This window comes from Kogia breviceps, chromosome 3, assembly GCF_026419965.1.
Source record: "Kogia breviceps isolate mKogBre1 chromosome 3, mKogBre1 haplotype 1, whole genome shotgun sequence".
Taxonomy (NCBI): domain Eukaryota; kingdom Metazoa; phylum Chordata; class Mammalia; order Artiodactyla; family Physeteridae; genus Kogia; species Kogia breviceps.
The window spans coordinates 35,090,929-35,116,291 of record NC_081312.1 but is presented as its reverse complement, the minus strand read 5'-3'; the positions used below and the strand labels follow the sequence as shown (position 1 = coordinate 35,116,291).

The window sequence follows — 25,363 nt, the reverse complement described above, 5'->3', positions numbered from 1 at the left end:
TCAGGCTTTGTGGGATTATAGTCTCTGTTATAACCACTCAGCTCTGCCAGCCCTGTAGCACAAAATCTGCCATATGATGATATAAATGAGTGGGCCATGCTGTGCCCCAATAAAACTTTATTTGTGGACACTAAAATTGGCTTTCTCATAATTTTCATGTCATGAAGTATTACTCTTCTTTTGAGTTTTTTTTCAATCCTTTAAAAATGAGAAGATTACCGTTAGATTGCAGGCCATGCAAAAAAACAGACAGCAAGCAAGATTTGTCCCATTGTCTGTGGTTTGCCACTCCCTACGTTAGGACATTCCTAACCTATAGTGTATTAGCATCTGCTCTGTTAATCAAAAACTCATAGTGTGTAAGCTTTTCAGAAAAATGCTCTGAGAATTTAAGACAGAAAGAAGTTGCCCTACGAAAATTAACACTTCATAGACTCAAATATGCCCTGAGTGCCTACTGTGTATATACCAGGCACTGTTTAAGATATTGGGGATACAGCAATGAACAAAGAAGTCCAAAGATTCTGCCTTTATGGAATTTACATTTTAGTGGTGTGTCACAAATATAAGTAAATTAGTAAAATACGTAGTATTAGAGATGGTGATAAGTACTATGGATAAAAATAAACCAGGGAAGGTGGATAGGTAGTACAGGCAGGAAAGAGGGTTGCAATTTTAAATAAGGCTATCAAGCAAGGCTTCATTGATAAGGTGACATTTGAGCAAAGACCTAAAGGAGGAGAAGGAGCAAGCCATGGATCATGTAGAACCTGTGTGTCACCCTGAGTATAATGGAGAGTTTTGAGCAGAGGTGTAATATGATCTGACTTATATTTAAACAGGGAAAGCATTTAGAAGGCTATTGAAATAATCCAGGGGAAAAATGATAGTGACTCAGACCAATTATAGAGATAGAGATAGTGAGACATACATTATTCTTATATATTGAAGGTAGAGGTAACAGATGGAGTAAGAGAAAGAGAAGAGTCGAGTATAAGATCCAGGACTTTGACTTGGGCAATTGGAAGAATGGAGTTGCCATTCAGTGAAATGGAGAAGACTGGGGGAAGAAGAGGTTTGAGGAGGAAGATCGGGAGTTTTACTTTGGTCATGGAAATTTGAATTGCCTTTAGATATCCAAATGGAGGTGTTAAGTTGGCAGTTAGGTATATGCATCTGGAGTTCAAAGGAGAAGTCTGGGCTAGAGATACTATTTTTTTAGAGTCATCAGTATCTTAATGGAATTAAAATCCATGACAACTGATGAGATCATCAGGGTATTTACTAGTATTACTATTTATTTATTGTATTACTACCCCTGCTTCATTTCTCATCCACTTTCAAAGAGGTAGGTAGTTTCTAGTAACCTGTCCCCTCTGCTCACTCACGAAGGGTGGAAGGGATCCCACTGAACAGGAACCTGGCCTACACAGGAAGTACTATTAGTTGGCTATCCTGAAATTTTGCCATGGTGTAAACATGGGAGTGAATTTTCCCAAGTACCTCCTTGCTGGAAACTGTTTGCACTGGAGGTAAGTGTGAAAGGGGAGGTTGTGGGGAATGATGGGGTGAGGGCTTCCTAAACCTTTCCCAAACCTCAGGAATGGCCTGAGTCTGAGGAAGGGAAAAGGTTCAGGCTGGTTCTTGTTTCCCTGAACCAGTTTGCACAGCCCTAAATTTGACCTGCTTTCCTCAAACTGGGAGTCAGAAATCCCTTTTCTCTTCTGTTTTTCTGCTGCAGAAATTCCCAACATTCCCATTTTGTGGGCTCCAGAAAGGGGTAAGCGAAGACTTCAATCCCAGCCAGTCATTTCCCGATTAATAATTTTTAGTGTTTTGGTTTCTTTTATCATCATAAAAAAATGCTTGGACCCATTTTTCCCATCTGTTTAATTTCCTTGTGGATTGTTATGTATCTATGTTCTAGGGTCATTCTGTATCCCTGGGCAGTAGAGTTCAGATCCATATGCTATCTCCATTTGTGTGCTATTTCTCTTGTGGATTCTCATATGCAGTTTATTGATGACTGTTTCCTAGATGGAAGAAACCCCATTCAGGAGACTGCTTCACTCTTAATCTCATCTTTTCCTGAATGTTGTTTTGTTCTCCTGCTGATAGCTTTTCACTACCCTACCCAACTGTTTCTGATGATCTGTCATCGCTTCTCTGCTGTTCTGTCTTCCTGTTTGACTGCCTTTGATTTTTGTCTCTCCTTTTTCCCCCCATTACGTATCTGCTGAATGATTTGCGTTCTTCACTCACTGGTGCTTTGTCCATCAGCAAATGGCCTGGTACTACATATTCATCTGCTATTTTAGCATTTTAGACTGCCCAGGATTGTCTATCGGCTCTCTTGCCATTCTCCTATACTGTGGCCTTCCCAGTGCCATGCTATCTGTCTGCCTGATCTTTCCCTACCCAGTCTATACCAGTAATATTATAAGTAGGTTCAGATTGTTTAGCACTTTTGTTACCTATCTCTACTTGCCTTGTGCCACTAAGTTGGACTGCTGACTGAATTTGCTTGACTACTGTTCTTCTCTACCTATTTGCTGCACATGGCTGCCCCATTAGTTGACATGAGACATCGCATTCATCGCCTGTGTACTCAGTCTTGCAACTTGCAACTTGCTGATTGGTCCATATTGCCTCCTTTACGCTTCTCTGCGTCTGATAAATCACTCCTCTGTTGTCTTGTAACCCTGATCAGATTTTATTTTCAAGAAGTGTTGCCTACATATTGTCCAAACATATCTTAGCAATAGGAAAATACTTCACTATTTAAGTCCAGTCCAATTTACTCCTAAACTGACTTTTAAATTCACTACCACCATCTTTCTGCTTTTTTATACAGCTCCATGTTCTTCCTCCTATTTAGGAATAGATTTTTTTTCTAAATCATTTATCATCTTTGCTTCAGTTGCCTTTTCATATCATATATTGTGTACTTTTGTTCCTTGTGTATGGGATCTTCCAATAATTTTCCATATACTAAATTTGTTTCCTAATTTATTTTCCCTGATTTTTCCAGGGCTTCATGAGGATAAATTACTCCTATTAATTTTATCCTTTTTAGTTAAGACCAGAAGAATATTTTGAAACTTTAAAGTATCATCTCTAAAAATAATAAATTTAGTTGTCTTATAGCTCTTTGTAGTTAAGATTAAAGTAACTTTCCACTCTGCTCCATTTTTTCCTTTGAGAATATCATTTCTCTGCTACTCCATAATTTATGTAATACCATTTAGAGATCCTTTTGATGTATTTATCTTTCCCTCCCACATTTTAGACTGTGTTTTCTTTTGTGTGGGTAAACTTTTAAATTTGACATTTTCCTTTATTTACTAAGTATTTGGCAACTAGACTAAAAAGTTTTAAGTATCTGGACTATAAAACTTACTGTCTTATTCACTTGTATTTAAACGAAAGACAAGATCAAACAAAAAGAAGAATCTTGGTGAAATTTTCACACAATTTCAAGAGTCTGAAGAGATTTAAAGTGGGGTGTGTATGCATGCATGAAAGTGTCTGTATGTAGACTTGAAGAGTGCTATGTGTGTATGTATTCACAACATCATTGTGCTTGAAGTGTGGAAAATGCTGAGTATCCATATTAAATTTTATTTTATTTTTACTAAAAATGAGAGGGAAAAGGAGAAGGGAAAAGCTAAAAAGATACTGATAAACAGGGAATACAGGAAAAGATATGGATAGGTTTTGCTTCTGCTTCTCCTTTTCCTTTAGTAATAGAGATAAAATTGATATGAACCAAAAGACTGCTCTAGGAACGTCAAGAAAATTACTTCTGTAGGTTTTTTTAAAATTGTGATAAAATACACATAACATAAAATTTACTATTTTAATCATTTTTAAGTGTACAATTCAGTGGCATTAAGTACAGTACATTCACTATTTTGTATAGCCATCACCACTATCTGTTTCCGTAACTTTTTCACAATCCCAAATAGAAACTCTGTACATTCTGTACATTAAACAATAACTCCCCATTCCTCCCTCCCCTAGCCCCTGGTAACCTCTATTTTACTTTCTGTCTCTGAATTTGCCTATTCTAGGTACCTCATATAAGTGGGATCATACAATTTTTGTCTTTCTATGTCTGACTTAACATAATATTTTCAAGGTTCGTTCATGTTGTAGCATATATCACAATTTCATCCCTCATTGTGTGTATATACAATAGTTTCTTTATCCATTCATCTGTTGATGGGTACTTGATTGTTTCCATCTTTTGGCTCAAATGAATGGTGCTATGAGCATTAGTATGCAAGTACCTGTTTTTCTTTCCATTCTTTCGGGTATTTACCTAGAAGTGAATTCTGTAGCTTTTAATACTTTTGTCTAAGAAGAAATTAAATTAGTAGCAAAGACATCAGGGAAACTACATAATTAACATGAAAGACGGATAAGTCCAAGTTACTGTATCAGGAGTCGAAGAAATTATAAACTTTTAGAAAGGCCACAGAAGGCCAAGTGAGATTTAGAAGACACTATATCCTAAGAATCAAAGGGAGAATAAAGTTGAAATAACACAGATATTGGATGTTTGAAGGACAGCAAAAGTGATTCTGGAGAAGCCTGAATTTAAAAAATCCTCGAAGTGGAATAATGCAGACTTTAAAAGGCAAGGTTTGAAAGGCAAGGTTTAAATGAAGTTAACAGAACTGAGATGAGGCAGCCAGGTTATATTTATAGGAACCAGTAATGGGAACAGGAGTTCATTTAAATTCAGTGGTCTTCAATTCTGGATACCCAGCTTTCTACCTGAATTGAACTCTGCACCATAATGTCCTAGACCTTACAGGAGTTACAAAGATTGGAAAGAATTATTCCTTGTCTTCAAGGGGTTTGAAACTAGAGTAGTTAAATATGCAATAGTAATGCATTTAGGAAAGAAGATTTTCAATCCTTTAGGTGATAATGTTTTCACAACTCAACAATTTTTTGGTGATTTTACATACTCTATCCAGCCTTTCTGAGCCAAGGTTCCTCATCTGAAGTATCAAACACAGAAAATGATTTGAGTGACTATCTTCTCAGTTCTCCCAAGGGTGGTGTATAAACTAGTACTATTCTATATGCATAGGAGAGAAGTTAATTCAATACATCCAATAATTCTCTGAGAATCTATTCAAAAAGGTTTACTCTGTTCCATATACTCTGTTAGGTGTCTGTAACACAAAGATAAGGCCTTGTTCTCAAGGAACTTACATTCCAAAAGAGGGAAAGAGACATTTAGCAAAAAAATACATTTCTAATATCATCCACAAAATTTTGTTATTTTCTTCTAATTCTTCAGGGAAAATGTTCAAAGTCAGAGTGATTGTATATGAGGGAATTGTTTCACCTCTTCAAAGTATCATTGATTCAGGAAAAAGAATGTCTTCTATGTTAATACCTTGTCACAGCTGAAGGATTCTGGTAATAGTTTAAATACCAATAAGAATCTCTTTAATTTTAAAACCTAGGGCATTCAGTGACAGATTACTGATTTCATTGGTAGCTGTTAATAAACAACATTACCTAAAACCAAGTTTATTGGTTTTATAGTGGAAGAATAGAGAATGGTTAGAGATAAATAGATAATTAATGTTCAGGAGGTTGTTCTTGTATGTAATTGCAAGCACAATGAGGGATTTTACCCCCTGAGGTACAACTATATACTAATACTGAAAATGTTTGGTAATTTAATTTATTCTCACTGTCAACTAAAGCTCACTTGAATTCCTGGTTACATTTATTGGTTTTTATTATGATCTTGATTAATTCATCATTTGAACTAGGAGTTTATTTGTCCTCCCTATCTTGACGTGTGCCTTCAAATTTGAGAGCAATTAACTTCATTCCTATTGGTCAGTACTTCACAGTGATTCCTTTAAAGTAATCTCTTTAAAGTACTGCACTTAAGATAAGTTTTAGTAACGTATTTTTCCTCCCATCCCCTGATGTCCTACTAAAGTTATTTATTTTGACAACACAGCTGGGAAGATCAAAGTTCTCATGTCAGGAGAAAAGCACTAAAATAGAAACTACATCCAGCTTTAATTTTTTCTTTTTTTAACAATGGTGAATAATTTAAAAAGATTTTTCTTCACTTGTATTCATTCTGAAAAACATATTTAATGAAAATAAATGATTTAGGTATTTTAAAGTATAAGACCTGGGATAAAGGAAAATGTCAGTAACATCATTTTATTCAACTTGTTTTATTTGTAATAAATATACTTTTTCTTTTCTCATGACATCTGAAATTCTGTTTTTATTTTGAGGGAAGCTCAGCTGGAAATAGAGTTTTGTAATGTATTTTTTTGTAAAGGTTAACCTGAAAAGGCAGTATTTCTGTCATACCTTTATTAGTCTTCAAGTCCTTTTTATATTTAATAAGAAGATCCTCTAAATTTCTTTGCAATCAGGAGATTTTTTGTAGGCAGCTACTCCTAACAAACAAGTTGTCATGTAATTTTTCATTTTCTTTTGTTTTCCTTTCTCTCCTGAAGAACAGTAGATCATATTCAATACCTCGCAAAGGAAGATGTAGCTTCCTTATATGAGCATTTTGTGTAGGAAGTTTCACTCCTTCAGTTCTGAATATAGGCAATGACAGTAGCAGGCACTAATAACCAGTCTCTGAAACCCCAATCTCTTTTTCTCCCCTTTATCTCCTATATCAAATATTTCAGTGTTGCTAGCAAAAACTAACACATTACATGTGTGGCACAAGAGATCCAGTGAAGTGAGAGAGACCATTGAGGGAAAAGTCAATTGCCTTGGATAAAGAAACTGTTCAATACAAACTTCTTCATGTATATTTACCAGTATTTGATTCCATGAACATCAAAATCAATACCTGAAAAGTTCACTAGTTAGATATTTGGATGTTTATAAAATACAAACCACTCTAAACTTTTTGTATTTATCTCTGCATGCTTTTAGATTTCTTGTAATATTTAGTACTTATGAAGAAATAGAGATTATTTTCTATTCATATCAGCAGCATTAAAAACATCTTAGATGTTCAGGAATCAATTTTTATTTGGTTTGTTCATAACCATATCACAGTAGTAGATGTGTACTTACTGTGCAATCATAGGTAATCTCATTATAGAAATCTTGAGCAAATATTCTGAAAGAAAATATCTCTTATAAGTTAAATTCTTTTCTCATCCTCCAACTGGCTGCCCTCTGGTCAAAATTAAGATTAATCTTGAGAGAAGGATAAAAGGCAAAAGCCTTTTTAGATGTCCTGTTTCTCATGATGGTTAGTAACTAAACATAAAACTTAAGGCCATCTGCAGAAAGCTCCTACTTTATTAAACAGAAAATCTGTCTTCAAATTTCCGTAATTCCTGGTTTGTTAGAATTAGAATATTAGGACCCCAGCGTTTTGCGTATTATAGGTGTTTAATAAGAGCATAAAAATGGTGACCTTTTTATTAAGACACAGTCTTAAAGGTGAGATTTTAACTGAAAAACATATGGTCATTTAGGATAAGGAAAAGACAGATGTTTTTATGACTTACAAAAGGCATAATAAAATGCCTTTTATTAATAGCTTTAAATTTTTTTCTGAATGTAGATTTCTAAATATATTTTGATTTTAATGTTTTTGCCAAAAAATAATTTGGGAAATACAGAAACGCAAAATGAAGTAAATGCAAACCACCAATAATCTCAACATATAGTTATTAGCTAGGACTAATTGATTAATTTGCTCAGTAGCAAACCCATCATATATTAAGGTTTATATCTTGGGTTTCTTAATAACATCATCCCAAGTAATACCATAGCTATGAAAATTTATTGTGCACATACTGTGTGCCAGGCATTGTGATAAACATTTATGTAATGTCTTATTTAATCCTCACAACAAACCTACACAAGAGGTACCACTTTACAAACAGGAAAATTAAATAGAGAAAAATCAAATCATTAATAAGTTAACCCAGATCACAGAGTAGAAGATAATAGAATTTAAACAAGGTAGTCTTGATTCTAGAGCCCTTATTCTTAATCACTCTCCTTTTCATATAAAGTAAGCTTTTCTCTGTTTTATAAGTGTTCTTATAAAAGAACAAAAACGGGGGGGAGGGATGTGTCAGTCACTACAGAGTATAAACAAGCTATGAGTAATTTAATTTCCCTGTCATTAATCATTTAGGTCCTTTATTATTTCCTATCATAAACACTCTTTATATAAATTGTCATATACTTCTCTGATTACCACTTTAGAAATATTTCCTTAAAATAGAATAACAATCAAGATTGCTAAGTCTGCCAAATTGCCCTCCAGAATACTTACAAATTTATATATTCATACTATCAGTTTATGAAAGTACACATCCATTATCATTTTTAATCTTACTAATTTGATAGGTGAAAATTGTATGCCTTTATTGACATATTGCAGACTAATAATGAGATTAAACATTTTTCTTGTATTTTTCCAGTTTTGTTTCTTTTATTAACTGCCTGTGTTCTATATTCAGTTTTGGCTCAGCAGCCTGTTCTTAAAGACTGATTCTAATTGCTTGTCAGGAAATAATTTTGGCAGAGTCAGATTTATACTTTAACTATATCAGTTTGACACATAAATATAAACCAATTCATTTTCTCTTTTCTCGAACTCCATTAACATAATAATACTCAATTATTTCACTACTCACCATCTTGCGACAGAGGTCAAGTTCAGAACACATCCTGAATCAAAAACATGCAGTTTAGAAAGTGCAAACACATTATTTTCTAACAAGCTAGTTATGCCCTTGGTCAAGTTTTCTTCTCATAGCTGATGCACAGTACTTTATTTTCTAACTATTTTTTTCTTATGGAATATTCACGCTAAATGTTTTATGGATAGAATATTATGAACCTTACTATTTTAGAATTAATGGTCCATTCATAGATACAAACCTTGCAAAATAATTTATAGTTAGTACATTGAATACATATAGCTACTAGTAACAGTCATTTTTTAAAACACCAAAATATGCAGTCCTATTTACACAATTATTTTGCTTGGCAAACTCACTTTTCTGCATAGAATTCCAAAGGAAACAATATTCTAGCATGCAATGAATATGAATTACATTTGATTATCTAGACATTTAAAGCATTTTATAAACTTTTCCTGACAGAGCTTAACTTCCCATCTAGTATTCAAAACAGCCTATGTTTTTTAGTCGCCCCTAAGAAGCAAACCATGTAATGCCCAAAGTTTTTTGGTAAGTGAATTGTTTAACACTTGGCTTGGCCTGGCTTGGGAATTCCCTGGTGTCCACCGCTTTCACTGCAGTAGCCCAGGTTCAATCCCTGGTGGGGAACTAAGATACCACAAGCCACATGGAAAAACATGTGGCTTGTATTTTTTGACAGAAACATTTTTTTATGTAAGTGATTGTCAAGCAGGGCATTTTGGTCCCCAGGGTACATTTAATGCTTTGTGACATTTTTGGTTGTCCCAACTGGAGGGATGCTACTGACATTGGGTGATTAGAGGCCAGGAATGCTGCTAAATATCTTCCAATGAACTGGATAGTTCCCACAACAAAGAATTCTCTGGCCCAAAGTGTTAAATGTGCATAAATTGAGAAACCCTCATTTACATAATATTAGTGATTACTCACTGCCAGGCACTGTGCTGGGGCATGGGGATACATGGATAGAAAGTTATGATCTTAGTACTCAGGGAAGTTCATTAGAGAAATTTATTATCTTAGTACTCAGGAAAGAATTGGATAAATAAAATGTAAGATGATCATCAATATAATATTGGTATATATGTAAGATAAAGTTTATCTGAGGGACATCGGGAAATTTTCAAAAAAGTGATACTAGAACTGTTATTCTTATTTTACCTTTTACTTAAATTTACATAAAGTGTACAAATAGTGTAGTTACAATTTAATGGATTTTCAGAAAAAGAACATACCCATGTAATCAGCATCCAGATCAAGAAACCAGAATATTTTTTTTGTTTCTTAATCTCTTTTTTAATTGAAATATAGTTGATTTACAATGTGTAAGAAACCAGAAAATTATCAGTGTCCCAGAAGACCCTCTTGTGCCCCGTTTTTGTCACAGCCCAACCCGTGAGAATAACTACAGTTCTGACTTTTAGCATCATAGATTTTTTGGGTTTGTACTGACCATTATATAATTGAAAGTATATAGCAGTATGTAATCTTTTGTGTCTGGATTCTTTTACTCAACATTATATTTGTAAAATTGATTTATACTGTTGCATGTAGTTGTTGATTCTCATTACCATTGTATCAATATGCCATTATATAAATATACCATTGTATAAAGAATTGTTTAATTCTATAATAAAGGCACAATGGCTGAAATCATAAGTCTGCCAATAGGTCAGTCTGCCTGCAGAATGGGTTTTGAGGAGGCAGTGGCAAGAAAGAGCCTGGAGAGGGATAGAGTCAAATGGTGAAGGCTCTCTGTGTCCTAAAAAAAAAAAAAAGGCATTTGGATTCTTTCTAGTAGGAAATGAAGATATATATTTATTAAAGATGTTAAACAGCAATGAATTTAATGAGATTTGCATTTTAGAGAGACTGCTTTGGCAGCAGAATAGAGAATGGGTTGAATGGGAGTGAACTTAGCTACAACACCAATTAAGATGTTATTGGAATATTCAAACAAAAGATGCTGAGAACCTAAATGCAGATGTGGGTAGAAAGGGTAGATTACTCTCAAGATAGAATTTATAACACTTTTTGATGAACGAGGTATGGAGATTGCAGAGAGTAGTTTCCTGAGCCACCTTTCAAAAGCCATTGTGTTTTCCTGACATACAAAATGTGTGCAATGAAGAAAAATAATAGAATTAAATGTTAGTAATTAAAACTGAATTCAAAATAACATTCAAATGTATCTATAGTGTTCCAACTTGTAGAAAAACAGATGTCATTAGTTGAAAATGAATAAATTGATGGAATCTTTATGGAGAATATGTAGGAAAATTGTTAACAGTTTAGATGAAGGTTAATGGCATTGGCACTTTATTTGTTTTAATTTTAATCTAAAACTTATGTCTTCCTTTGTGTTGTTTCAGAATTTTGCTATTTTTATTTTTTTTTTACTAAATGTGTACATTTAGTCATGAATAAGGTGGTTTGCAGTTCAGGAAGAAAAAATAAGAGATAAGTGTGTGTGTGTTTGTGTGTGTGTGTGTGTGTGTGTGTACTAAAAGTCCAAGTTGAGAAAGGAAAGGAAGAAAGGGGTTAAAATATTGCATCTCTATGAATAAGAAGGAAATTGTCTGAAGTGGAATTAATAGAGTTCCCAGTTATCTCTAGGTAGGAAGATTACTATGTTTTAATTTTGTTTGTGTATGCATCCCTAAAGAGAATAAAGGCAATGAGTCAGAAAGTTCCCCATAGTCACCCCTACCTAATAACATCACTTCAAAGATGCATTGATTGCTGAGATAGTAAAGTCAGTTGTCTCTTTGTGACCTAGAGAATGAGTGCTATTAGCTTTTGATAACAGAGCACACTGCTTATTAATGTTGTTGTGTTTTTGTTTTTGTTTTTTGCTGTACGAGGGCCTCTCACTGTTGTGGCCTCTGCCGTTGCGGAGCACAGGCTGCGGACGCGCAGGCTCAGCGGCCATGGCTCACAGGCCCAGCTGCTCCGCGGCATGTGGGATCTTCCCGGACCGGGGCACGAACCCGTGTCCCCTACATAGGCAGGTGGACTCTCAACCACTGCGCCACCAGGGAAGCCCTATTAATGTTTTTAAAATGAAGAACTCTAACATGAATTTTTTTTTAAGCTGTAAGCCCTTTATTTATGGATGTGATTATTCACCTAGAAAACCCAAAAGAATCAGTTGAAAAGGTATTAGAAGCAAGAAGAGTTCAGGATGGCAGCTGAATATGAGTATTTTATTTTATAAACATCTATATGCTAATATTACTTAAATTAGAAACAACCCACTAGAAAAAAATTTGGAAAGATTTCATTTGCAATAGCAGAAAAAAGGAAATTTCATAATACCTAAGAATAAACTTAAGCCATTTGACAGACAGACCTGAAAAAAGAAAACTTTATTAAAGGACGTAAAATATAGCTTGAATGATTAGGAAATCATGCGATATTCTTAGATGCAAATATTTTTGTGAAAATATTTTTTGTGTAACTTATCAGTTTACCTTAACTTGATTAATACCTGTGATATAATTCCCCCTGGAATTTTGGAGGAGAAATTAATTCTAAACAAAGTTGATTCTAAATTTCATTTTAAAATAGTAAAGGTATGAAAATAACTAGTGATTTTTTTCAAGTAAAACAATAAAATATAAGGCACAGCAATGACAGGAAAATAAACTCAGAAAGAAATACAACCGAATGATATTTCATTAACATACCTATGTATAAAATTGGAATTTAGTATTATATATGTATATATGATACATCAAGACATTGGAGGAAAGAAGGGTCGGTCATTCAATAAAAGGTGTTGAGAAAATTGGCTATCCATTTTGGTGGAGAAGATTGATCATGCAACACAGAATTAAACTACAGACAGATTAAATATTTAAACATTAAAAACTACAAACTTATGGGCTTCCCTGGTGGCGCAGTGGTTGAGAATTCGCCTGCCGATGCAGGGGACGCGGGTTCGTGCCCCGGTCCGGGAAGATCCCACATGCCGTGGAGCGGTTGTGCTCCGCAATGGGAGAGGCCACAACAGTGAGAGGCCCACGTACCACAAAAAAAAAAAAAAAAAACTACAAACTTATGATTTAAAAATTAAGATGTTATTTTTCTCATCTCTAGGTAAAAGAAACCTTTCTAGGTGAGACATGAAACCCAGAAAATATAATAAAAATAATGATAGAACCCCTTGTATAAGCATTTAAAACCTCTTAATGGAAATGTCAACTAAGTAACAAATTTTAATAAGCAACAAAAATTGTAACAAATGTCAACTTAAAAGTAATATTTGCAATGGATTTAACTGCCAAAGGTTTAATATTTCAGTGTATTAAGTTTTCTAAATATTAAATAGGAATAACATGGCAACCAGTAGAATAGCAGGCAAAGGATATATACAGGCCATTTGCAAGGGGAAAGAAGCATGTTGCTTTTAAATATGTACACATAACTGGTAAGAAATGTAAATTTTTAAAATATTCTGTTTCTTTGTACACATCAGTTAAATCACTATTTAAAACTGAGATTGCCTGGAATTGGCAGGGTTTAGATGAAAAGAGCATTGTTGTTTGGCATATAAATTGTTAGCATCTTCTTGTAGGGCAGTGTGCAGTGCATCAAAAACCTCAATGTAATGATGATATAAAAGACATTCATTTTATAGAAGAATAAAGCAGTTTACAAATAGTATATGGCCTGGAATAATTGTTGATTTGGAACTTTGAAAAACCTTCCCTCTGTAGAAAAACTTGACCTAGTAAAAGGACATACCCTATGAGGCATACCCTGTTAAAGGACATATACTGTCAGTCTTTACATTCACTCTTTCCCCCCAGATACCATGAGACCAAGGAGCAGAGAGCAAGAGCCAGAAATGTAGGAAGCCAGGACTTGGGAGAGGGAGAAGGAGATGCTCTGAGGACAGATGACCATTGCAGCACTGCTTGTAAGACACTTAACCTTAGACAGGCAGCAATGTGTAAAGCTCAGCCTGGGATCCCTGAGACTATGAGACACTTGTGGGAGGCTGAAGTGGAACTGGTCAGTCGTGTCCTCTGATTAAAGGTAGAAGCAGAAATAAATTTTCTCTGCAGGAAGTTTTCCCCACTTTAGGTCAGCCATACTCCAACAGATTAAAATCAAGTAATGAATGTACTACCAAAACTCACCAAGCACAAGTAAGGCAGCAAAACCATTAATCAATAGGTGGACTGAAAAGATGACGCTAGAACTGTCAAATACAAAATACAGGACAGAGAAGAATTAGGTGAGCATTATCATTTATTATCCATATTTGGAAAATTTTGTTTAGGACGAATACTAAACCACAAAGGATGCAGACACAACAGAAGTATATCAAACTGTCCCTGACAATCCAGGGTTAAGTGGTGTATGATGAAATATCCAGAAGAACAAAGACATATTGGGTTGGCCAAAAGGTTAGTTCATTTTTTTCCATAAGATGGCTCTAGTAGTGCTTAGTTGTCTTTAAATTCATTCGAAACAATTTTGTTAGATTGTATTGTGACAGCTGTCATATCAGCGTGCATCAAAAAAAATCAAAATTGGTGAATTTTTATGTAGCCATTTTAATATTGAAGATGGAAGAAAAACATTTTCGGCATATTATGTTTTATTATTTCAAGAAAGGTAAAAATGCAGCTGAAACGCAAAAAAAAGATCTGTGCGGTGTATGGAGAAGATGCTGTGACTGATTGAAGGTTGTCAGAAGTGGTTTGCAGTTTGCTGCTAGAGATTTCTCGCTGGCTGATGCTCCATGGTCGGGTAGACCAGTTGAAGTTGATAGCAATCAAATCGAGACATTAATTGAAAACAATCATTATATCCCACTTGGGAGATAGCCAACATACTCAAAATATCCAGATCAAGCGCTGAAAATCATTTGCACCAGCTTGGTTGTGTTAATCGCTTTGATGTTTGGGTTCAACATAAGTTAAGGGAAAAAAAACCTTCTTGACCGTATTTCCACATGCAATTCTCTGCTTAAATGTAACAAAAATATTCTGTTTCTAACACAAATTGTGATGGGCGATGAAAGGTGAATACTGCACAATAATGTGGAACAGAAGAGATCATGGGGCAAGTGAACTGAACCACTACCAGCCACACCAAAGACCAGTCTTCATCCAAAGAAGGTGATGTTGTGTGTATGGTGGGATTGGAAGGGAGTCCTCTCTTATGAGCTCCTTCCAGAAAACCAAATGATTAATTCCAACAAGTACTGCTCCCAATTAGACCAACTCAAAGTAGCACTCGATGAAAATCTTCCAGAATTAGTCAACAGAAAACACATAATCTTCCATCAGGATAACACAAGACCACACGTTCTTTGATGACCAGGCAAAAACTGTTACAGCTTGGCTGGGAAATTCTGATTCATCTGCCATATTCACCAGACATTGCACCTTCGGATTTCCATTTATTTCGGTCTTTACAAAATTCTCTTAATGAAAAAAATTTCAATTCCCTGGAACTGTAAGAGGCGCCTGGAAAAGTTCTTTGCTCAAAAAAGATAAAATGTTTGAGGAATATGGAATTATGAAGTTGCCTGAAAAATGGCAGAAGGTAGTGGAACAAAACAGTGAATACATTGTTCAGTAAAGTTCTTGGTGAAAATGAAAATGTGTCTTGTTAGTTTTACTTTAAAACTGAAGGAACTTTTTGGCCAACCCAATACTTAAAAGGTGAAAACATAACAAGAGACCATCATTTATGAATGAGCAAATGGGGAGAAAATGGGACTCTTAGCAATAAGAAAACATAAGTTAAAAACTTTAAATATAAGAACAGATAAAACAGCAGATTGGACCAGTAGAAGAGAGAATTAGCATACTGAATTATGTACCTGAGGAAATTACCTCATATGGAAACAATTACATAGAGAGATGATGTAATGGAAAAAAGAGAGACATAGGTTATGGAGAATGAAATGAGAAGGTCCAAGATACATTATAGCAAAGCCCCAAAAGAAGAGAATGGAGGAAAGGCAATGATTAAAGAGATGATGGCTGTAAATTTTACAGAACTGATGGAAAAACATGAATCCACTGATCCTGAAGGAATAGTGTATCTCAAGAAGCATAACTAAAATAAATTGATGCCTAAACACATAAAAGTAAAACTTTAGAACCAAAATAACAGAGAAAATTTTAAAAGTAGTCAGAGACAAAGGACAGATCACTTATATAGGAATGACAGCAGGCTTTTAAACAACATTGGAATAAAATAGATAATAGAATAATATCTTAAAAGTATTAAAGACGTTATATTGGAAATTATTTTGTACAGGGTTTCATTTTTTGACATACATGTGTGATGTGTTTATTTTGAGGTTCACAGTATAATACAAAAACTTGTTCTAAAATTTTGGATAGAGAGCAGTTAGACCATATTCATTAGGTCAGGACAACAATATTATCATAGGATACCATGTACCTATTACATTTGTGGTTTATATTAAAAGTTACAAAATGTTTTCCTGAATGAAGATATCTTAGATGCTTCAAACTTAGTAATCATGTTTGACTTTCTTTACTAATATTAAAATGAAACAGTTATATTTCAAAACTGAATTAAATATCTAAATATTGTATTATCTTCTCTTCCTAATATAATATTTAATACTTTCTATTTTTCTACTGCTACCTGCCTTCTCACTTTGATGTTTTGAGGACCAATTTTTAAAAATCTTCCATCATGTTATCACTTATGTGGGGAATGTAAAAAATACAGCACACTAGTGAATATAACAAAAAAGCAGCAGACTCAGAGATATAGTGAGCAAACACGTGGTTACCAATGTGGAGGGGGGAGGAGGAAGGGGCAAAGTAGGGGTAGGGGACTAAGAGGTACAAACTATTATGTATAAAATAAGCTACAAGGACATATTGTACAATACAGGGAATATAACCAACTTTTTATAGTAACTATAAATGGAGTATAACTTTTAAAAATTGTGAATTGCTGTATTATACACCTGTAACTTATATAATATTGTATGTCAACTGTACTTTAATAAAACAGGAAGGGAAGGAGGGAGGAAAGAAGGAAGGAAGAAATGAAGGAAGGGAGGGATGCAGGGAGAGAGGGAGGAAAAAAGAAAGGAAGAAAAGAAGGAAAGAAATACGAGACTCCCAGTTAAATCTGAATTTCAGATAAATGGGTATGTTTTTAGCATACATATGCCCATTCAATATTTAGGGAATACTTAATCTAAAAATTATTCACTATTTATATGAAATTCAAATTTAAATGGATATCCTGTGTTTTATTTGACATCCCTAAAAAATAAATGAAACTCTTCCATCATGTAATAAAAACAGTATATTTAAAATATTAAAAATAATATATTAAAAGCTATGCTTCTCCCACATTGTAATTTTGCTTCTCACTTATAATAATTTTACGGTTTTATTTAATTGGTAAACTTTGAAAAATCTTGAGAGCAATCCATAGAATGATCTTAATATGCCAGCATTGAAAACTCACTGATTTTTGAGACTCATGTCAAAGTTATCCATAGTTAACCAAAAGCAGTTTCCCTTTATCTGTAAAGATTTATGGCCAGAATATATCATATTAGATTGAAAAGAATATAGTGTCTCATATTTCTATGAAGTAGCATCTAAGTAATTTTGAGGTTACTTTTCAGTTATGATAATGATTGTGTCATATCATATCATTTGTCCCTTGCTTTATTTTTTTTGTATTTTTTATTGAAGTATAGTTGATTTACAATGTTTCGGGTGTACAGCAAAGTGATTCAGTTATACTTACAGATATATATATATATATTCTTTTTCAAATTCCTTTCCTTTATAGGTTATTACAAGATACTGAATATAGCTCCCTGTGCCATACAATAGGTCCTTGTTGTTTACTTATTTTATATATAGTAGTGTGTATTTGTTAATCCCAGATTCCTAATTTATTCCTCCCCCTTTCTCCTTTGGTAACCATAAGTTTGTTTTCTATCAATATGTCTGTAAGTCTATTTCTGTTTTGTAAATAAGTTCATTTGTATCATTTTTTTTAGATTCCAGCATATGTGATATCATGTGATATTTGTCTTTATCTGATTTACTTTACTTAGTATGATAATCTCTAGCTCTATCCATGTTTCATTCTTTTTTATGGCAGATTAATATTTCATTATGCACACACACACATACCACATCTTTATCCATTCCTCTGTAGATAGACACTTAGGTTGCTTCCGTGTCTTGGCTATTGTAAATACTGTTGTCATGAACATTGGGGTGCATGTATCTCTTCAAATTAGAGTTTTTGCCTTTTCCGGGTATATGCCCAGGAGTGTGTCCCTTGCTTTTTTTTTTTTTTTTCTTTTTTGGTACGCGGACTTCTTACTGTTGTGACCTCTCCCGTTGCGGAGCACAGGCTCCGGACGCGCAGGCTCAGCGGCCATGGCTCACGGGCCTAGCCGCTCCGCGGCATGTGGGATCCTCCCGGACCGGGGCATGAACCCGTGTCCCCTGCATCGGCAGGCGGACTCTCAACCACTGTGCCACCAGGGAAGCCCTCCCTTGCTTTAAATAGTCTTTACTGCTTTAAATAGTCTTTAATGTTTTGGATTTCTATTAATTACTATTTATTTAGCTTCCTAACCTACCTCTACCAATGACACAAGAGCAACTCAGACCTAGTCTCCACTTTAATAAATAATTTTAAGAGTAAATCTACATTTGCCCTGATTGATTTAGGCCACATTTATTTTGAGATACTGGACATTAATACTGTAATTTCATTCTTTTTTAAGTTTAAACAACTACTGTTTCTCTTTGATGTTTAAACAACTTCCTTCCAAGTTTAAACAACTACTGTTTCTCTTTGATGTTTTCTTGTCATTGCTCCTGGAGATCAGAGACAGGTCAGAAAGATTAAGGAGAATATTCCTTAAGTGGACCCATCATGTTGTAACATAAAAAGCTTTTAAAAAATAGAGAATTTGCAGAAGTGGTGGTATCTGAAAATTATTCACAGAAAATTCTAAAAAGTCTGATAACTTCTGGGAAACGTGTGTTCAAAAAAGAAGAAGAAGGAAAAAACAAAGACTCTTCTGGGAAACCAGGACACGACAGAATCTAATGTTGCCACTCTCCACATCCCCACCTATTTTTTTGTTTTCTTTCCTTTCTCTAGAGACAAACTTGGTTAGGTATAGACGTCTGCCCTTCCTATTACAGTATTGATTGAGCAAAATGTCAACTTCCATCTGCCCCAGTTAATGTTCCTACTTTGGGCACCTTCTACTCTTGGATACTTAATTTTTATTATGTGAAGAGAAGATCTGAGTTAACTGTTCATAATTACCTATCTGGTTACCAAATCTTTCAGGTTTGTTTTATAAACCTGAATTTTTTATATCTTTTGTTTGTTGATTCTTGTGAATTTGGTTTGGGCCTACCATATGCTGAGCTACACTTAGGGGTACAATTTCTAAACCATATTACTGGGCTAAAATGAACATCAAGGTAGCATTGAAAGAGGCAGTGTTGTAAATGAGCAGCCTCAGGAGTGTGTGTGTGTATATTTTTGTGTATGTTGTTTGCGTGTTAGTAGAAATGGTCATTTCTACTCATTCTGACTAGGTGATGGGATTTGTTTAGTGGTGGTAGATAGAACCAGTTTCTTCCTCCCCATTCCCACTAGCTACCCTAATAAAGTCAACTATTCAGTTACTTATAGCCCTAACCTAAAGAACTCAACTCCAATTCTAAGACATGTACTTGTGTGTACACACACATATACATTATCCTCAGTTTTATGAAGTGTAATTGTTTTGTTCCAGGATGGACTCTATTTTGACTTCTAAATCTCAGACTTGAAGGCAACATAGGCTTTATTTGGATAGTGAACTACCTTATTCTAAGCATCATAGTCTGGATGTTCTGAAAAGAGTTTGTGATCTTCAGAGCTTAAATTATCCTGTTTCTAAGATATCAGCTCTAAGTTCCTTACCAAAAAAATATATGTGTGTGTATACACAAGGGTATACACACACACACACACACACACACACACACACACACAAATATGTAAGTTATGTTTCCATGGAAGAATCTCATAGTTATAGAATAAAATATTTCTTTCATTTTTCAAATTCGAGTGTATATAAGAGCTGATATTTAACTTTTTAAGAAATTTTTTGATCTCTTTTGCATTCCTACAGTTTTATGTTTTTCATTGGCAAAGGATAGCTGCAACTCTTTAGAATAGTTTTTAAAAATTGAGCCTCTCATTATTTTTAAGTCCTTGCTAAGAGATTTTTCTTCCATTATAATAAAGGTAAAGATTTTCTTTCATCTGACATATCAATTTTATTTAATAAATAATGTGTTCTTCCTTTTATATGTCTTCCAGGTTGTAACTCACTGAGTTATGTTTCATTCTTTTTTTTGAGAGACTCTTGCAAAGTAGATTTTTCTACTGTATAGTATAATATTGTTGATTTTAAGTGATTATGATAAGACCCCTCTGTTTAGCATGAACAGCAGAGCATTAACTTGAGTCAAACGTTGCCTCTTTGCATTCCCCTATTTTACAACATCCTGGATCTAAGTCCATTCTGACTTGTTGTCAGGCTGATGTTGTTTTCACAGCCTTAATTTGTAATTTATGGTTTGTTATGGAAATTTTTAAAATTATATAAACTTATTTGGCTTACCAATTTGAACAATTTATTTACCACAAGTAGTTATGGATACTTGCTTATATTTTTTCATCTTTGCTTAAGTATGTAATTACATAGTTGTTTTCTATTGGACTTAGGTGAAAGCATAAATGCAGGAGGTGCTGTTAGTTCTTTTTCTTCAAAATATATTTATAATCTTCTCATTTTCTTTTCCCAGTTTACTTTGGAGGTTTTATGGTAATGTCCAAGGCTATATTCCTGGTCATTGGTATCTCCAAAACTGCTGTTTCTTGATAAATCTTCATTAAGTTTTCAAGATTATTGCTAGCATATTGCATTCTTCAGACATCTGGTAATTCACACACATTCTAAAGTAAACGTGCCCGTAACTTCTATTCTGTACTGCTTCTGGTAGAACTATTCAGTTTTCACAACTGCTTTGACTGTAGTCCATTACAGCAACTTGTATGACATAAGTGACTTTAGACTTTAGTTTTAGTACAGATCATAGTATTCAACATATGTTAAGCACTTGCTACGTGTTAGGAATGATACTGAGCAATTTTATGTTCAGTCGCATTTAAGCAAAGTACAAAGATCCTTCCTATGTCTGAATAGGGTGTAATACCTTGTAAACTGAAAACATATAATAGATTTAATGAATTAATTTTGGAATTGGAGTCTACAGGCCTAAGTTTTATTGATTTACTATGTGGCTGTGCATTATTCATAGAATTTATTAGTGTGGCTATTTCTTCACTTACAAAAAGATAATAAAATATGTCTCCTCTGTATTATGTAATATAGGAATATGTTGTGTTTAAACAGAGAATATCTATAGATGTTTTGTAAGAAAGGCACCATAAAGAAAACATTCTGATGTGAATATTTCTCCTATTATTAAATTATGTTGCTAAATAATAGTATTCATGTTTAGCTCTCCAGTGCAATAAGAGGAATAAAAGCTTTTTCACAGCATTATAAATTTATGTTGTATATGTTATCATACTAGCATTATAAATATTATGACATCCTTTTACTTAACTAAAATTGCTTTATAGTGTTAACAATTTAGTTTTATAAGATGGATAACAAATATTATTACCCCCTTTTTACAAATGGAAAACTGAGAGATAAATTTCTGGAGGCATAAGAACAAAAGCTTATATTTATTTAATGTGTGAATAATGAAGGACTACTAGGTTATAGATGATGAATAAAAAGCCTGATCATGAAGTGAGAGGTTAGTAGCTTTAAAATCCATCTTTAGATGAGCAAAACCGTAAGAGAACAAGTTATTTAATTCAAACTACAGCATGTCATAGCCTCCAAATACTTAATGTGTATGGATTTTTCTCTCATCTTTACTATTGGAACTTATACTAAGTTAAGCTTATTGCAAGACAACAGCAATATTGGATTTCTTTGCTTTTAGGAAGTACCTGTACTCATTTCCGTCTTTCCCAGTTGGCCTGCAATTTTAAAACTGAGGGTGGTATGAGAAGACAAAATGCAACACCTTATAATAATATTTAAAATAAGAATGAGCTGTTTTTGCTTTTTCTCTTTTCTTAGCAGTTCTTCCACTCACTCTGTTTCCTTTACCTCACCTATTTCTTCCTCTCGCTTTTTCACATGTGTCTGTTTTGGTGAGAATCTAGTTTTGTTGCAAGAGAACTTCAGATGTGATAATTATGTGTTTCTAATGTGGATACTTTAGAGGCCACCAGTGAGAATTATTTGTATCTTAAGGCAAAAGAGCAAAGTTTTAGATTTTCTAAAATCAATTGGCAATGAGTCATTTGCAAATAGTATTTATAATTCTAAAGTAGGAGCTTATTTCCTTTATTCTCAATTAAGATGTTTAAGAATGGCTTAAATTACGTTGTTATATGAACATTAAAAACTTACACTGCTTTAAGTAAACCAAGTAATTATGTGTGACCATCAATAGAGTGGAAATACAATGTATAGATTTTTTTAGGTAGCTCTTATGTTTCTACTTACATTGTACACCACTAACCACATTAAAAAAACAAAATTCCAAAGTAGCTGGAATAAAGAAGCTGGGTTATACATTCACCAGTTAACTGACCAGACAACAGCCTTTCAGTACAATTTCAAATTGGATCATCTTTCTACTTCATCTTTCTTCAGATTTGAGAAACAGTATATTTTTCCATATATATATATATATCAACTTTTGAAGAACATGAATGAATAACATGTTCTTCTCTATAGATTAAAGGACATGTAACCAACAACCTACAATAAAGGAGAACTTTATTATTTTTCACATAGTGCCAAAAATGAATAAAAGTATAATGCATATACAAAAATGCTAATAATCCATAGAAATACCACTGTTTTCTCACCTTTTCCTGGAATGAGATATAAAGTAGTACAATTTATAAGTAGATTATAAAGATAAGTGCTATTCCTGTGAAAATCTCTTATAAAAAAATAATTCACTCATTTGAGTTCCCTGATTTTTTGTTTGATAATCTGACTATCAATATTTAGATACATGAGGAAAATAATATTAAAAAGTACTCACTGGGTAAAGAAATTATAAAACTTTGGAGTACTCACTGCTATACATATACTCAACTTGGTTATTTAATAAGGGTTGAGATGAACAAACAGTAGATTCTTCACTCAGCATCTCATGCTCACTGCAGAGTACATGTTCGTTGAATGGAATGGACAATGAAATTGCCTGGAGTACTTAAATTTTTATTTTTTTGTTTCTTTCTCTATAATTATATTGTCTCCTTTGATCTTTCATTATAACCAGATCTTACTTAAATATTGTACCACTTTAACTGAAATACAAAGTGGAGTATCTCCATTTTGAAAAGCTTTCTGCTTCTTCCAAGAGTGGAAAAAGATGTAAATATTTAAGAAGGCTAAAACTCCAAGGAAGAGAAATACATTACCAATGCATTCATATCTCTCAAGTAAAACTGGAATAACTATTTTCATTACTTAGTTGCAGCTTCTTCTTTGTAGCAGTAGTCTTTAACCACTTAGTCACACTGTTATGATACAATGACATGATTAGTTGAAAGGTGTTTGTAATTAGTAATATAAAATTAACAAAATCTGTATATGAATGTTTTTAATTAATTGGAATAAATTAAAGACTGCCCTTACAATACTGCGACTCTTACTTTCACTCTGCTCTGCTTCTTAAATGAGGAGAGAAAAGAGTAAATTTGTAGCTGGTGTTCCTTGAACATCCCTATGAGTTAGTCATCTATGTAAATTTTATTCATCATGTATAGTACTGAGAAAAAAAATATGTTAAAGATAGCTTCTCTGTACCATAGGATACTTATAGGGACAAGATCTGAATTGTTTGTTTATTATAACCTTTTATTAAAGTGTAAAATAAAATTTATTTGTTTGAGTCAAGAAAATATACTTGGCTGACGTTAATGGATAGAGTCTGGAAAGTTTGATTGGCTGGCATTAAACTGCCTATTTTTACCTAATTTATCTCTTCACTAGGTCTATATTTTGCTCCGATGAAGGATCCTCACATTTATTTCAATCTATTTTACAAAGTTCAATATAAGGTGATTATGAATATGAGAACAAATTGTGTACATTATCATTAATCTACCTCGTTCCTTCTATCTGCAGTCTGTTTTTGAAAGTGTAGTCCTCTGACCAGCATCACAAGCATAACCTGGAAATTTGTTAGATATGCAAAATTTGAGACCCTAGCCAGACATTCTGGATCAAAATCTCTGGGTATGGCCCAGCAATCAGCATTTAACAAGGTTTCTAGGAGATCCGGATGCACACTAAAGTTTGAGAACCACTGCTCTAATCATATCCCACCTTGATAGCTTAACAAGGTTATTAGTACCCATTAGATAGTGTTTCAAAGATAGTCTTTGTTATTTAAGATTATTTAATCAGCAGAGGGCACTGTAGTAGTTGTTCGGAGGAAATTGTATTAAATCTACATGGTCAAGTAACAAGCATGTAAATATGAATGCATAAATTATACCTGTTAATAAAATTATGTCTACTAAAAATAAGTAAATGCACTATATAGTAAGTGATTTTTCCACCACCATGCATACAAGAAATTTCTGCACATTTACTTTTAACTGTTGTGTGTCCTATGCATACTTAACATCATTGACTTTTAGCAATAACGTTTTTTAAGGTAATTTTTCCTATGTAGGTTAAAGATGGACCTGAACTTCACTAACAAGTTCCCTGGGCTATAGAATCATTGTTTATGACACCCTGTTTTGCAACTTGAGTAGTCTTTGAAGCATCTTTCTGACTTCCTTGTTATCTTCAAAGTGTCAAGGGTAAAAGAAAAAATCACAATAAGTGATTTTGCATAGGAGATTGCAACCTTCAAAGTTTAGAAAGTATTTAGAAGTTAAAAATAAAATGTCTTATTTAAAGAGTATAGCTAAATCCGGTTAAACCTCATTATTTTGGAATCTACTAGTCCAAAAAAGGTTATATCTGAAGTAAGAATATAAATTTCTACTATTGCTCAAGGAAAAAAGAATTTGGTAATCAAATTAATAATTTATTTTTTTTAAAGTGGGAAACGGAATGAAACTAATTAAGAAAAAAGGATTTCAAACTTTTAATGGCATCTTTTTTTTGTCATTGATTATGAATGGTCCATTGATAATGATTGCTTGTTATCTACTTGTTAACAAGTACTGATAACCTTCATTTATCTGTGCTTGTCATCCTAATGTATATGATTGAAGGAATAAAGCTGCATTTGTTAAAACCACTCTTCTGTTTGGATTTTCTAGTAAGTTAGACAGATGGTTTTTTCTCAACTAACTTTTATTCTCTTGCTCTTTGCCTTCTAGTTGAACCTCTCCATTTACAGTTTACAGATGTTTTCACCCAGCTCTTGCCCTCCTGTCCATCTTCCAATTTCCATCTCATTTGTCTGTTTCTTCCCTTTAGATACCATTATTTCAGTATTTTTCTTCCTGCCCCCAACTTG

General features: G+C 33.6%; 1 protein-coding gene across 13 annotated transcripts in view; it reads left to right on the top strand.

Moving 5' to 3' along the window:
- GPHN (gephyrin) overlaps window positions 1–25,363 on the top strand; it is a 640,157-nt gene that overhangs the window by 294,539 nt on the left and 320,255 nt on the right. For 7 of the 13 annotated variants that reach the window (XM_059059562.2, XM_059059565.2, XM_059059564.2 and 4 more), the window contains exon 5: window positions 1,742–1,780. The exons of the other annotated variants lie outside the window; for them this stretch is intronic. In XM_059059562.2, coding sequence (XP_058915545.1) covers window positions 1,742–1,780 — 39 coding nt within the window. The remainder of the gene's footprint in view (window positions 1–1,741; window positions 1,781–25,363) is intronic. 13 annotated transcript variants of the gene reach the window in all.